Raw genomic sequence first — 14,250 nt, forward strand, 5'->3', positions numbered from 1 at the left:
CCACTCCAAGCAGTATAACATGCTTGGAGCAGAGTGGCTGGAAAGCTGCCTGGCAGAAAAGGACCTAGAGGTGGTGGCTGACAGTGGTTGAACATGAGCCAGCTGTGCCTAAGTGGCCAAGAAGGCCAAAGACATCCTGGCCTGTGTCCACGGTGTGGCCAGCAGGACCAGGGCAATGACCATATCCCTGTACTGGGCACTGGTGAGGCCACACCTTAAGCCCTGTGACCAGTTCTGGGCCTCTCACAAGAAAGACATTGTGATGCTGCAGCAAATCCAGACAAGGGCAGCAGAGCTGGGGAAGGGTCTGAAGCAAAAGCCCTGTGAGGTTGAGGGAACTGGGGCTGTTCAGCCTGGAGAAAAGAACACTGAGGGGGAACATTGCTCTCCACAATTGCCTGATAAGTTGGTGCCAGGTAGAGATTGTCCTCCCAGGTAACAAGTTAACAGTAAAAGAGAAAGTGGACTCAAGTTGTGCCAGGGAAGGTTTAGATCAGCTATCAGGGAAAAAAAAATCACAGAAAGGGTTATTAAGCACTGGAACAGATTGAACACTGAAGTGGTAGAGTAATTGTCCCTGGAAGTGGACCCTAAAAACGGTGTGGATGTGGGATTTGAAGACGTGCTTTAATGGTGAACATGATGGTGATGCTAGTTTGGTTAGACTCGATGATCCTTGAGGTCTTTTCTAACCTCAGTGGTGCCATGATTCTACAGCTCTATGACCAGCCATTCAGTTCAACTCCGTGACTTTTCTGGTACGTCCGCACTGAGCACAGGTACTGGACAGAGGTATCCAAACTGGTTTATTCTAGCTCCTGTAAGTACTTACTGTGTAAGCCTGATCAGCTGGACAAATTACCATTTTTAGCACTTCTATAAACAGAATTATATTGTTTCAGTGGCCAAGATGATTCACTGAAAATTGGTTAGAAATCAACATCACTCTTTATTGTAATAGCACCGATTCATGCCAGCATGATAAGCCTGAAAAGGATGGTTTATTCAAGGTGTACATCATATAACAAACCTGTCTTATATACTGCCCCTGAGCTGGAGAGCTACAACTACTCAATGGAAAAAGAAACAGAAGTAAAATGTCAGAGTAATAAGAAAAGTATGCATATCTGCACTGGCTGCCCTGTTGTAACACAAAAACATGCACACCAGATGCTTATATATAAACAATATATATTGTTTATCATGCTTTCATCTTACAATACAAGTTAGTTTAGGCTTAAAACAGCATACTTAAGAATAGAATCAAAAACGCAGAGCACTTCAGCATTTCAGTCTGACTCTTACTGGTTTAGAGTTCTTCCTTCTGATATATTTTAATGTATCAATAATTATTCCCACTTAGATCTCCCATAATATTTTTTTTTGTCATGCAAGCTTGAAGTTTAGAGGTTTCTGCTATAGCTATCACTTTACCTGTATGCATCCTAGATAGCCATGCTGAGCAGCTATGTGAACAGCAGTATTTCCATCCTGGTCAACTTCATCCAGTGAGATCCCTTGTTCTTGCATAAACTGAAGAAGCCACAGAAGGATTTTCTCCTAAGGGCAAAGAAATGTCACGAAAGATAAAAAAACAATGAGAAGCTAAATATACTAGAGGGATACTGCTGTTGTCATCTATTACTAATATTATCCAATAATCCCTTGTTTTCAGTCTCTCTTAATTTTGTAGGCTTAGTGCATCGTGGGACTCTGGTTTCTCTTTTGGGAGGTTTGGGGTTTCTTTTTGCCTCCCAAGGAAAAAAGTTGAAATACTTTATTTTTAAAAAGACATAATAGGAAAAATATGAGTACTGCAACACATTCTGAGAAACTGTACATAAAGATTGTGCATGCCTCTGTGTGTTGTGATGAAACCTGAGGAAGAATAACCCACACATTAATCTGAAAATCAGGTTGTGAAATTTGGTCCGACTTCATGAGCTTCTCTGGAAAATTACAACAGGATTATGCTCAGATCACAGAGATGAGGAGTTAAGATTCTTCAAATCTGTAATCATTTCCTATCTCTGTGCAGTTGTGCTAAACAAGAAGCAACACAACTAAAATCAGGAAATAAAGCTACTCTAAGAACTTAATGTATTGACTCATGGACCATTTGTATATCCTGCACTGTGAGAAGGATGGGGAGACTTGGACTGCAAAAACTTGCCACTGAAAGTCTGGAAGCCAAAACTAACGTAGATTTTTTTTTTTAACACCACTTTTTGTGTGTCTGTGTAGGTGCAATACACATTTATTTGGGTACTTTTTTCTAACAGTGGAGAGTTACATATATGCACTAAGTGTATTTGAAATCAAGTATCTTTGATTTCTTTTTTCCTCTGGGGAGTTTATTAGGAAAAAAAACTTCTCTCTCTAGAAACTTCCCATGCCATTTGAGATTAAATTTCATTTTGCCATAACGAATATTATACATACTGAAAATCTAGAATAAATCTATAAATAATACAGCAAAGTGGAGTCCATTAAAGCTGAGTACAGATACTTTCCCAGTTTTTCTATGTGAAAAGGTGAAAAGACTTCCCAGCATAAAATTTTTTATTTAAACATGTACTTTTTAATATCTTGTATTGATATCTGTTGTGTTATACTGACTCAGAGCTCCAGTTCAAAGGGGCTTTGTGGATTCTGGCGTTGGTGAGGCAAATGCTGATCCACAGACTTAACCTGCAGCACCTCAGTAGCTTCAGTGACACATATGGACATAATCACCCAAAATTGGAAATGTGGAAAACTAAAGCAGACCTAAATGAAACAGTACTGAAAGCACATATAGGACTCGGAGCAGTAATTAAGTAGAAAAGAGAAAGAATAAAAATGAAGAAAAAAAAAAAAGGTTGGATATAAACCTGCATTTTTTTATGTAAAAGTACCACAGAAATTTTAATCACAATGAAAAGGAGAGGAATTACCAGGCCCTTCTAGAGAACTCCAGGATGATTATGCCCATTCAAGCATCTGGGTCTCTGCTCACTGCTTCAGAGGGCTACTCTGTCTGATACTTACCTTCTTCATATCTTCACTTTAGCAGCAATTTTGTTCTTATTATAGGGTGAAGGCATAGGTGTTTTGACTTCTTGGCTGGATGCTCAACACAGCTGACAGCCAGCATGGCGAGATGGCTACAGATCACATATCTGTTTAAAAACACTTTTGAGCAATTTTTCAATATGTCAGTGGTGCTGGCCAGCAAAGAAGAAGGATTATACTACTCCTATGAATTGCCTCTATGTTTTATTAATTAAAAGAAAAACATTTTAGCAAAACTTATCTGCAGAATTGGAAGAAAACTGCAGCTTTGAAATCATGTATTTCTTTGGGACATATTAAGGACCAGAATGTTGAGCAATTATTAGAAAACAATGCTTTCTAATAATTTATCTTATCAACAAGGAAATCAAGTGACTGGGTGGCTGTATTCAATCATCTGTACTTAGAACTACCTGTGCCCTAAGTGACCACAGGCACAAGGTCACAGTTCCCCGCTAACAGTTTGTGTTTCAATAAACTTATCCTTGACAAAAAAAAAAAAAAAGACCAAAAAAAAAAAAAAAAAAAACAAAAAAAAAAAAACAAAAAAAAACCAAAAAAAAACACCCCAGGAAAACAAACATTTTTTCACTTCAAACTAGAGAAAACATCATATTTCAAAACCATCATATATCAAAATATGCCACACTTCACTTTATTAACACTCATATTATGTATTTGCAGGAAAAATGTTTTCAGGAATAGATTTATAGTCATCAATTTATTCAGACAAAATGAAAGATAGTAAGAAAATTCATCAGATGAAGACAATGAAAAATAATCACTTATTTATTAAGTAACAGGAACTGATAAATATTGGTAAGTTATTCAGTATATCTGTTACTTTTAAGATCTACAATGTTTATGCTCTAGAAGTTATTAACAATCCTCTGGCATATTCTACACTACAAAAATTCAAATCTCTCTATGAAAAGATTTCAGGACAATTTGGGAATTTGGGATAGGCTGCTGAATTTGGGTCCATCAGATGACTTTTGGAGAGGAAAGTACAACTAACATGGACCATTTAAATCATTAGATGGCGTACAAAAGGAAGGGCTAGCATGCTGAAGAGTACTGACTCTACAGCTAATCCTAGCCCCATCACTTGATATTAATTAAATAAGCTGGCCTTCTCAGTATCCCTTCACAGTAGAGGAGTAAGAGTGAGTGAAAATAACACATTACCTTTGTAAAAATGACACTAGACAGGAAGGCAAAGATACTGAGGTGTAAAACAGAGGTGTTTTGTTAGGTATCAGCATATCTGAATGTCATATACTCCCTCCCACTGTGATCTCCAGAACTCTGCCACCAAGACATGCACAGGATCCCTTCTAGATCCTCAGCCATGCTTTAGGCTGGTTGCCCAAAGTCTCCCTAGACTGATTCTCTGGAGTTCAGAAACCACAAACCCTTGGCATTTCCCACTCTCTACCTTTTGCCTGTGCATTCTATATTACCACAACATCCCTGATGGAAAGATTTTCCTGCCCCATGAAGCTCTAGATCAGGACAAGGACAATGTGCACCTAGGATGGCACCACACCTTCCTGTGACATGGTGACTGGGCCAGACACAGCTGGCGTGCCAGGTACTCATAACTTGTGCCCAGTGTGAAAAGGCCTGCCAGTCATCAGGGTTTCTCTTGCATAATATCATGCTTAAAGAAACCCTTGCTAGGAGCTATGCTGACCAGGCTACAGGTTGACTTTGAGCTTTTGTTCTCTTCAATCCGATTAATTTATGCAATTCCCTCTCCCACTGGAAAAACAGAATGCTGCTGACATGTCTTTGGAGGCAGGCCATGACTGTAGTTTGACGACCTTTAACATAGGAACTTTGCTATGAATTCCCTTCTGCTCCCTGTTCTAAATTATAATTCTTGAAGAAAAATACAGTGTGCATGTCTAATGCCTGGGGAAACAATGGATGGACTCACTCTCTTAGAAAAGGATTCAATAACAGGTCTTCCTTGTAAAAATATTAGTCTTGTAATTCTGCCAAGACCAGTGTTTACAAGGATTATCTCTCGTGTAAGTAATGGTAAAATAAATTGAAGCTTCCAGGACAGTGCCAAGTAAGCATCTAAATTTCTCAAACTGTTTTTTTCTTAACATAGTTGGGTAACATAGTCTGGCACCCCTGCAGCCTCAACATTCCCTCATGTTCAAAGGTTGTTTATGGATTATTAAAAAAAAAAAAAAATTGGCATTGCATATGAACTTTCTTTAGCATTCAGCTAAGAAAATTTGGCAGCAATTTATATATCACCTTTTCAAATTTCATGGCTGGCTGATTGTAGCTGGTGTTTCTTAAGTGGTAGAGTTTCCGTTCTGCTTTGAAAAGATCTAGATAAGGTGTGCCAGATCTGTTTTTGGCAGTAGACAGCATAGCTCACTGAAAAAACCCTAAAACGTCACTTGCTTTAGTTTACATAAATATCTTTAGAGATGAGGACAAAATTAGGTTAATCAAGTGAAGATATGAATTTAAGTTCACATGCAACTTTCTCTTCCAAACTTTTTCTTCCCAGTAGCAAGCACTTTTTCTCTAATCTAGTTTTGATCTGGCTCACATATTCTCTATCCTCAGTGCTGAGTTTACAGCAAACTTGCTAACATTAGCAATCTGTATATACAGCAGGGTCCTATCTTGCACCAGTAACATCTGCAGAGTAAGAATGTGCAGAAAAAGGAGATCTTTGCACAAGCACGAAAACAAGGGTGTCTGTGTGCCTATGGGAACAACAGCAGAAAAGGTAGACTCCCAGCTCCATAGCCTTCCAAACCTGCCTCCTCTTCTTCCTTACTCCTACAGTAAATTCATGCTTGGACAGAAGTAGTTAACAGCAGAAATACACCACAATAATTGTAGAGCATTGAATGAGACAACTACACACAGCAAAGAATGATTTTCTTAGTGGCTATATTTTGTTTTTTCTGACTTAAGAAGCATAAAAAGCATTAGTACAAAATCAGTGAGGTTTGGTGTCCCTGCCAATGTCTGAGGGGTTGTAAATAGATGACCTTTAAAGGTCCCTTCCAACTCAAACCAGTCTATGAATCTGTGATTCTGTGATTTATCTTTAATGTCTGTTGAAGCAACTGTGGGGTAAACAGATCCATCTGCCAAAGAGACTAAAGAATAACTGATCACTATTCCTTCCACAGTAGATCCTGGAGAAGGTCCCTTGGAGAGGGGTTATTGCAAGATCTACTCAGGAAAAAACAGTCATTGTGGGAAGAGAACGTAATTAAGTGGCATATATGTTCCTCCGGATATTAGCTAAGCACTACAATACCGTACTTCAGTGGTGTCTCATTGTTATATTAATAGACAAGCTAGGTGTGAAACAGGATGGATTTACAGTTAGCTCAGCTGGATAGAACATGGTACTAATAACACCAAGCTGGTAGGATCAAGCCCCATATGGGCCATTTATTTAAAAGCTGGACTACATGATCCTTGTGTGTTCCTTCCAAATCAGAATATTTTGAGAATCTACAACTTATTTTTGTATGTAGTTTTCAATGAGAGTGGCTAAAGCTAGACAGATGATGTTCAAGTTCCATCATACTTCACTGCCAATACAACGAATTCTGAAACTGAAAAATTTTGTTGCTCTTCTGTTGTGTCCTATGAGTCCTCTAGATGACAGCTGATCTCTGTAGACATTCTTGGGGTTTACTGGTTGGCCTAATCTTCTCCAGGCCATTACTGAAACCTCATAAAACAAAACCCAATCAACCAGAAAGCAAATAATCAAGCTATCAAATAAACAACTTTGGAGGGAAAATGCTGAAAACATTATGCTGAAATGCTGAAAACAGACTAAGTTGGGAAAGATTTTGCTATACTTCACCTAATACAGAACACCTGTATTTCAAAGCCATAAAATTACACACACACTTTAATTTAAATTCATGTATAAGCATCTAAGTAATCTATTTGAAAAAGTAAAAGAAAGTCATACCTGGCCATAGCAACCTGCATAATGAATAAGGCTTGGGTGGTCTTTTGAGCAACTGAGTTCTGCAATAGCTTCTGTTTCGCTCACCATCCACCGAACACACTCTAGCTGACCATTCTAAACAAGGAAAAAAAGAGTGTAAATTCCAGCTGTTTCCATTCTAAACACATCTACTAGAGAGCAAAAGGCTTATCTGAATTATTAAAAATTTCCACTTTGATGAAGAATTTAAAGAATAAGCCAATAACACTTTTTCTCTTTTTCTAAAGAAAGGTTGGCTTATTTAACAATTGGTTCCTTTACTTCCAGTAATACTTGAGCATACCTTGTCATTCACAGAAGAGAATGCGAATGTGCTGGAGTTGTTCCTGTAAGTGTGGGTGCCCCAGCACAAGTATTTCTAACAATGACCTACATGACTGGACTTGTCTTGGGTCATTGCAAAGTTCTGCAAGAGCCTTTAAGCGATCTGGCTTAACTAAATCTTGTGGCTCTTGAGCCTTATTTCCAGAGAGGTTTTCAACACTGATACAATGACATTTACTTTTCTTGCTCTTCCTTTATACCACTGTAACTCCCATAATGTTATACTACGTGGGGTGTGCACCTATTTTCCACAAAAGTGAAAAGTATCAGAATTTATTGTCTTACATATTATATATCTATCCTGAAAAAGCAAGAAAGAAAAATTGCTAAAATTTTGTAAGGCTTTAAACTGGCAGGCTATAACCATACAGTTTGACAAGGGCCAAGATCTTGGAGCATTTCCTTAGTGCAACAAGGTATCAATTTAATTTTCTAATCATATGGCTTAGCCCAGACAAATAAAAAAAATTAACCTTGCCACCTGCACTGGGACCCTGTAAGGATGCCTCAAATATGCAAAACTGCAGGCTGGAATCCACCAGTCTTCTCAGTTTCCAAACTTTTCCCAGGAAGCAAGTAACAACAAACGCCCCCAAAGAAACAGAAACTCTTGTATTATATTTCACCCCTTCCCTTCTTTGTCCTTGAAGTATCTAGAGGATAAAAGGAATGACATTCAACCATTCACTCTCACAAATGAACCAGAACCACTACGGTTAAATCATCAGCCTTCCTGCACTATCTTTTATTTTAGTGTAGTAACACCATGAGTTTTCACATTTTCCTACATACTAAGTTTTCCTGTAAACTTGGACATTAAGTTTTTCAGATTTTAACAGGCTGTTCTGCAACATGTACATTTTAACTCTGATGCAACTGCTTTAGACAATACAGGAATACTCACCCTGAGGTGCTTTTATGCTTTGTAAACTTGTTCTCACACTTGTCATACAAGATTATACCAGTATTAGAAAAAAAACCCAAGAAACTGTTATGCTCCCTAAAGAAACAACTGAAGCCAAGTTAAGTGAAAGCTGCTTGAAATACAACGAATACTCTGTAGATTCAGTAGACTGATTTAAAAATTAATGCATATGCATTGACAACAATGTAAAACTTGTCATTGTTATATAGTGGATATTACATCTTGTGTAGTAATCCATTTTACTTTGCTTATGTAGTACCAGCCAACAGAGTTTTTTTATAAAGTCTGAAATAAAACATCCTGCTGGATGCATTTCTTACTGCCATCACAGGAGGAAACTAAATGACCTTTATGTCATGTTAGAGTAGAGAAATGCCTGTTACCTTTATTGCTAATCCAGCTGGAGTTAGCTGCTCAATGTTTCGTTCATTCAAACAGTCTTCACCCATCAAAGAAGTGAGATGCTGTAGGCATTCTGCATGTCCCTTTGATGCTGCTACATGCAACAGATTGTTGTCACATTCATCATGGATCTTATCCAGATTATCTGCTGCTAAATGTGGCTGTTAAAAAAAAGCTGTGTGTTAGTTACAACTAAGGATAAAAAGATACATTTATCCTCACAGCCCAAGACTCAAGCCAAACAGAAGAAGGTTTCCCAATAGGCATGTTCTTTTACAAGTCAAAATCCAGAGCTTTTCACTTCACTGTATAGAACCTGGGTACTATTAGCATAAGTACAGAGGTGGGATGTTCACTGGCTTGATCCATTGTCAAGTTTCTCTCCTACTCATGCAATTGTCATGCAGCAGTGCAAGATCTTAAGTGCCTTTAAGTCTTTGCACTAGTCTGATCAACAAGGTAGCTGCAAATATACCCGCATTTTAATAATTTCTGTCTGAATTTCCCCCTCCCCGCTTTTTTTTTTGGCATTATTTTGATGAGTAATTGAAGAGAAAACGTTAATGACATCTGAAAGACATTCCTGACCAATTTTGCTCATCACAGAAGTGGTAGCTTCCACGAAGCACTGTTTAAAACGTAGTTAAAGCACATGACAGAAGACTTTTATGTGATAGCTTGTTTGCATGAAAAAAACTTCTGGGATATTTACTCGAAGCTCTCTACACCACCATGATGTAATACATTATTTCTGCCCAATTTTAATTTAAAGATGAAACAATTGGATTGGGAAAATCCAAAAGAAAAACAGAATATTGAAGACAGTCAAGGAGCAGCAATAACAAAGTTCCTAGAGTTATGCAGTCTTGCCAGAGTATTGTTTCATGAATGTCCTTAGTGAAGAGGTTTCAACCAGTATGGAAAAAATACATATTTTCTTACCTATGATGTCCTCTTTTTTACCCCCAGTTCCTATTTCAGGAAGAATTTAACTTGCTTTTATTTCTTAATGAGTAATTTAATATTCTCTTCTGCCTCTGTCTAGTTTTGAATATCTTCCATTGTTCTTGCTTCTATGTTAATGGCATGCCTTTGTGCTTCAGCTAGGCTGCTAAACAGCAAATCTAACAAAAAAAATCTAACAAAAATCTAACAGAAACAGTTTTTATACATACACTGTGCCTTCACCAGCTGTTCTGTGTGGAGATCACACGCTCTGCATCATTCTGCTAACTTGCAACTTTGGAAACCATCACTGAAAGCGCCTGATCACAGTGCTGGAATTTACTAAAAAACCTTCTTATGGGTCAGAGGCCAATGAAGCTTTACAGAAAGCTCCTGCCTGAGAATGCTGCTGCAACAAGACAGTATAAACACTCCTGAATAATAATCAGAACACAACAGAAGCCTCTCTGTTCCCATTATCAACCTCTACATAACAGTGGTAAAACAGCAATAATTGAGCAAAGTGACCCACAAATGTGAAAGGCAAAACTCAGTTTGAATTTAAATTTGATATTTAAGTTACCTTAATAGTTATAATGTCTGCCTTCTTTATAATTTCAGTGTACTGCATAAAACAGCAATCTTGGCCATGCATACATAAAACTATTAACTTGGTTTTGCTACATATTTTATTTAAATATTAAAACTTTCCATTTGGAAGCCCATACACTTAATTTCTAAGGAGTCTACAAGATAAAAAGGGCAGTGGTTCAAAATATGAACTTCATCAGCTTAGCTGGCTTAATAAACCACACCATAGATCACTTTTATTCTATGTTTCTTACGAAAAAGATGATACTTACCAGTAAAGATATTTGGCCTTCCTTTACAATGTTTAGTATGCTCTTAATTTTTTTCACCTCTTCGCTCCTCTCTTCTGGGCCCCCTGCACTGCTCCAGTTCATACTCAGTTCCTCTAGCTGCTTGCTTTCTGCCACTGCCGTCTGCAGGTGGAAAGTCCTCCGCTGGCAGTTCGGCATAGCCTTCTCAGCTCTGTGAGCAGGAGGATCAGCAAGTGTCCTGCTGAGGAAGCCCTTGCCTTGGGCTTCAGATTCATGGGCTGAGATACACTTAACTACAGGCTGGGAAAGCTCTAACTCTTCTGCTGAATGCTTGTGCTGATCGAGGACAATGGGCTGTGTTTTTCTCAGCTGAGCGCCTTTCACAGGAGACAGCACACAGAACTGCGTCCCGCCAGCAGGCGAGCTCTCTGAGCTCCCTGCAGGACAGGTCTTGACACTTAGACCATTCAAACTAAGAGGTTTCTTCTCAGGAGCTACCTTTGTAAAAGGAACAGGTTGCTGACTTGATTTAATATAAGGCACGTCCAGAATTTCATCCATATCCAGGTCATAGTGCTCCAGCTCTCCAAGCAGAACCGCAGGCTTGGTGCTTTTGTTTTTAAAGCTCTCTCCTTCTCCTGGACTCTGGTCATCATTTGGAAGTGCAGACTGAGAATCACTGCCTTTCTGGTATTCTCCTTTCTGGTTCTTCTGGTCATCACTTTCATTGTTCTCAGAGCTTTCTGGCTGGTGCTTTAATGGAGAAACCCTCTTCACTGGTCTGAATTTATTGCACACATCTGCAATTCCTGTTGGTTTCTGTGCACTTCCAAGGAGAGTTGAGACCCCACAGTTCCAGCTGCTGCTGGAAACTAGAGAAGTAGAGAAATTTGATTTAGCAGTGAGTGCTACCTGACATGTGACATGATAGCATGCTTTAAATATATACCTGCCCAAACCCCAGAAGCAAGAATGATAATATATCAGATTGGTATGTAAACAGATTTAATGGCATTTCTAGCAAAACTGAAGAATTCTACATTCCTAAAAGAAACATTCTTCAAGGATATATAATGTAATAATTACAAATAAATACTTCTAATCAAGTTCTAACCAAGAACACAAGTTGCCCATGAGCCAACAATGTGTGCTTTTGCGCAAGATAGCCAATGTTATCCTGGGAAAACTGGTATCAGGAAAAGCACTGCCAGCAATGATCTAGAGGTGATCCTCACCCTTTACGTGGCCTGGATGAGGCCACATCTGGAGTGCTGTGTCCAGTTCTGGGCTCCTCAGTACAAGAGAGAGATGGAGGTACTGGAGTGGGTCCAGCAGAGGGCTGTTACTCATAAGGGACAGGACCATCTCTCTTCCCAGGAAAGGCTGAGGGAGCTGGGACTGTTCATCCTTGACAAAGGACAGCTGAGGACCTCATCAATGTCTATGACTACCTGAAGGGAGGGTGTCATGAAGATGGACCAGGCTCTGCTCAGCAGTGCCCAGCAGTAGCAGGAGAGGCAGTGGGTAGAAACTGATGCACAGGAAGTTCCACCCAAACACAAGGAAGAGCTCCTTTATTGTGCAGTTGACTGAGTAATTGAACAGGTTACCCAGAGAGGTTTTGGAGTCCCCATCACTGTAGACATTCAAGATCAATCTGGACACAATCCTGTGCCATGTGCTCTGGGATGGGCCCTGCTTGAGCAGGGAGACTGGATCACATAACCTGCTGTGGGCCCTTCCAACCTGACCCATTCTGTGAGTAATTGCCTAGTGGCATTTACAGGGATCCTGTCCAACCATGCTAGTTTGTACTCGGCTCTTCATTGAGATGCATCATAAGAGTAGGATGATTTTCTGAGAGGGCAATAAAGGACTTAGTCAAAACTTTTCAGTGGATTTGTTTTAGCACCAATAACAACAACTCAATTTTTAAGGCCTGTTTCCTCTGGAAGATGTATTTTTCTTACAAGAACTACAAATTCATGAACGTCACCTGATGTGAACAGCTGGGACTGTTCAGCCTGGAGAAGGAAAGGGTCAGAGGAATCTCATCCTTTAGAAGAGATAACAAGGCTCTTCTCCATGACAGGACAAGAGGCAACCAGCACAAAGTAAAACATAAGCAATTCTATCTGAATATAAGAAAACACTTTTTTAATTGCATGTCTGGTCAAACACCAGCATAGTTGCCCAGAGACTTTTTGAAATCTCCATTGTTAGAGATACTGAGAATTCAACTAGACACAGATCTAGCTTAAACTGTTCTAGCTGCCCCTGCTTAAGCACAGTCATTGAACTAGAGGATCTTAAGTGGACACTGCCAACCTAAACAATTCTGTGATTCTCTGATCTAAAAACTAAGCCTGCTTATTGAGGTGTGGCGTTCCTTCTGAACTTCTCCTCTCTATGTTGGAATTCTCTTTCAAATTTTCCATCCCTTATATGTATAACCTGTGTACAGCCACACCCACACTCACATACATACCATAGCTCTGGACCCTCCAGACAATTATTTCAGTGCACTGCAGCTTAGTTTGACCAGTGAATCTGACTTGAGAGAAAGGAAGGAGCTCAAGTCAACTGAACTCTTAATCTACTGAATTTGAACTCAATCCTACTGAATTTGCACTCTTTCATAGCCTCAGCTGGTGATATTGATGGCAAAACTCTTGCAAAGAGTTTTCTTTCTTTTGTTATTTTCAGTTGAGGGACAGCACTAAAGCCCTAAAATTATTTAGGCAGTTACTATGCCTCTTTCAATGTACACTAAGAGTTAACTCATTCTAAAAGTCAAGAATGCTGTTTAAACAAAGCAGATTTATAACATGTGCTAACTGCCTATCAGTGGGATCTGATTTGTGGTCAAAACACACAATTTGCCATGAACACCCTCCTAAGGCAACAGATATATACACCTTCAGTGCAACATTAATATCTGAAGCAAAAGATTAGTATGGCTTAGTAGTTATGGATGTCTGAAAATTACATTAATACTTTTGGAAGTGCTTAAGAAAACATTTCTGAAGAAGAAATAAAAATAATAATAATCAAAAGGCATGTAACTTACTGGGCCAATACAAAGAACGCACTGTACTGACTTATTTATGTATTGTATAAGATTCTAGGTTCAAAGGCCTACATTTTTATGTTGGTTTTATTTACAAGTGAAATTTTTTCCAAGTGATACAGGGAAATGGATACCATATGTTTCCCAGCTGTTTTATTCTGACAGGAACTATTAAGCACTCAGTATGGAAATGAATTCTGTCTGAGTTTTATGAAAACACTGCTTTCAACACAGGGGTCTAGACAGAGGAAAAGGCATCAACATTTTGTTGTCGTCACTATGTTTAAGCTTACATTTATTTTGTTGCTTTACTTTCTCCATGTCTTAACTTTAATAACATGTACTTATGTAAAACTCTGGTGACCAAACTGAAATCAGGCACTGAGAAGAAACACTGATGTTTGTTAGAAATCTGCCTCAGGTAACTGTGAAGTCATGTATTTCTTCTTTCTTTCATTAAAGTTAGAGCAGAGTAAGGTACTTCCATTTTTCATTGTTTTTTTTCTCAACATCTCTTTACAAACACTGTTTTTTTAGGGGAAAAAAACCAAACTGGAACAACAGAACCAGTTAGCAACATTTTTACTGACTTAAAAACATCCTCGTCACTTAACTGAAATGATGAATTTTCACTGCTTTTAATAAAGGATTGGAACATAGCGTTTAACCATAT

General features: G+C 38.7%; 1 protein-coding gene across 3 annotated transcripts in view; it reads right to left on the reverse strand.

Moving 5' to 3' along the window:
- Nucleotides 1-14,250, reverse strand: part of SNCAIP (synuclein alpha interacting protein) — a 95,000-nt gene that overhangs the window by 25,258 nt on the left and 55,492 nt on the right. For all 3 annotated transcript variants that reach the window (XM_063422010.1, XM_063422008.1, XM_063422009.1), the window contains exons 4-7: nt 10,529-11,379; nt 8,702-8,881; nt 7,031-7,144; nt 1,435-1,560 (exon numbers count right to left, since the gene is read on the reverse strand). In XM_063422010.1, coding sequence (XP_063278080.1) covers nt 1,435-1,560; nt 7,031-7,144; nt 8,702-8,881; nt 10,529-11,379 — 1,271 coding nt within the window. The remainder of the gene's footprint in view (nt 1-1,434; nt 1,561-7,030; nt 7,145-8,701; nt 8,882-10,528; nt 11,380-14,250) is intronic.

This window comes from Prinia subflava, chromosome Z, assembly GCF_021018805.1.
Source record: "Prinia subflava isolate CZ2003 ecotype Zambia chromosome Z, Cam_Psub_1.2, whole genome shotgun sequence".
NCBI lineage: Eukaryota > Metazoa > Chordata > Aves > Passeriformes > Cisticolidae > Prinia > Prinia subflava.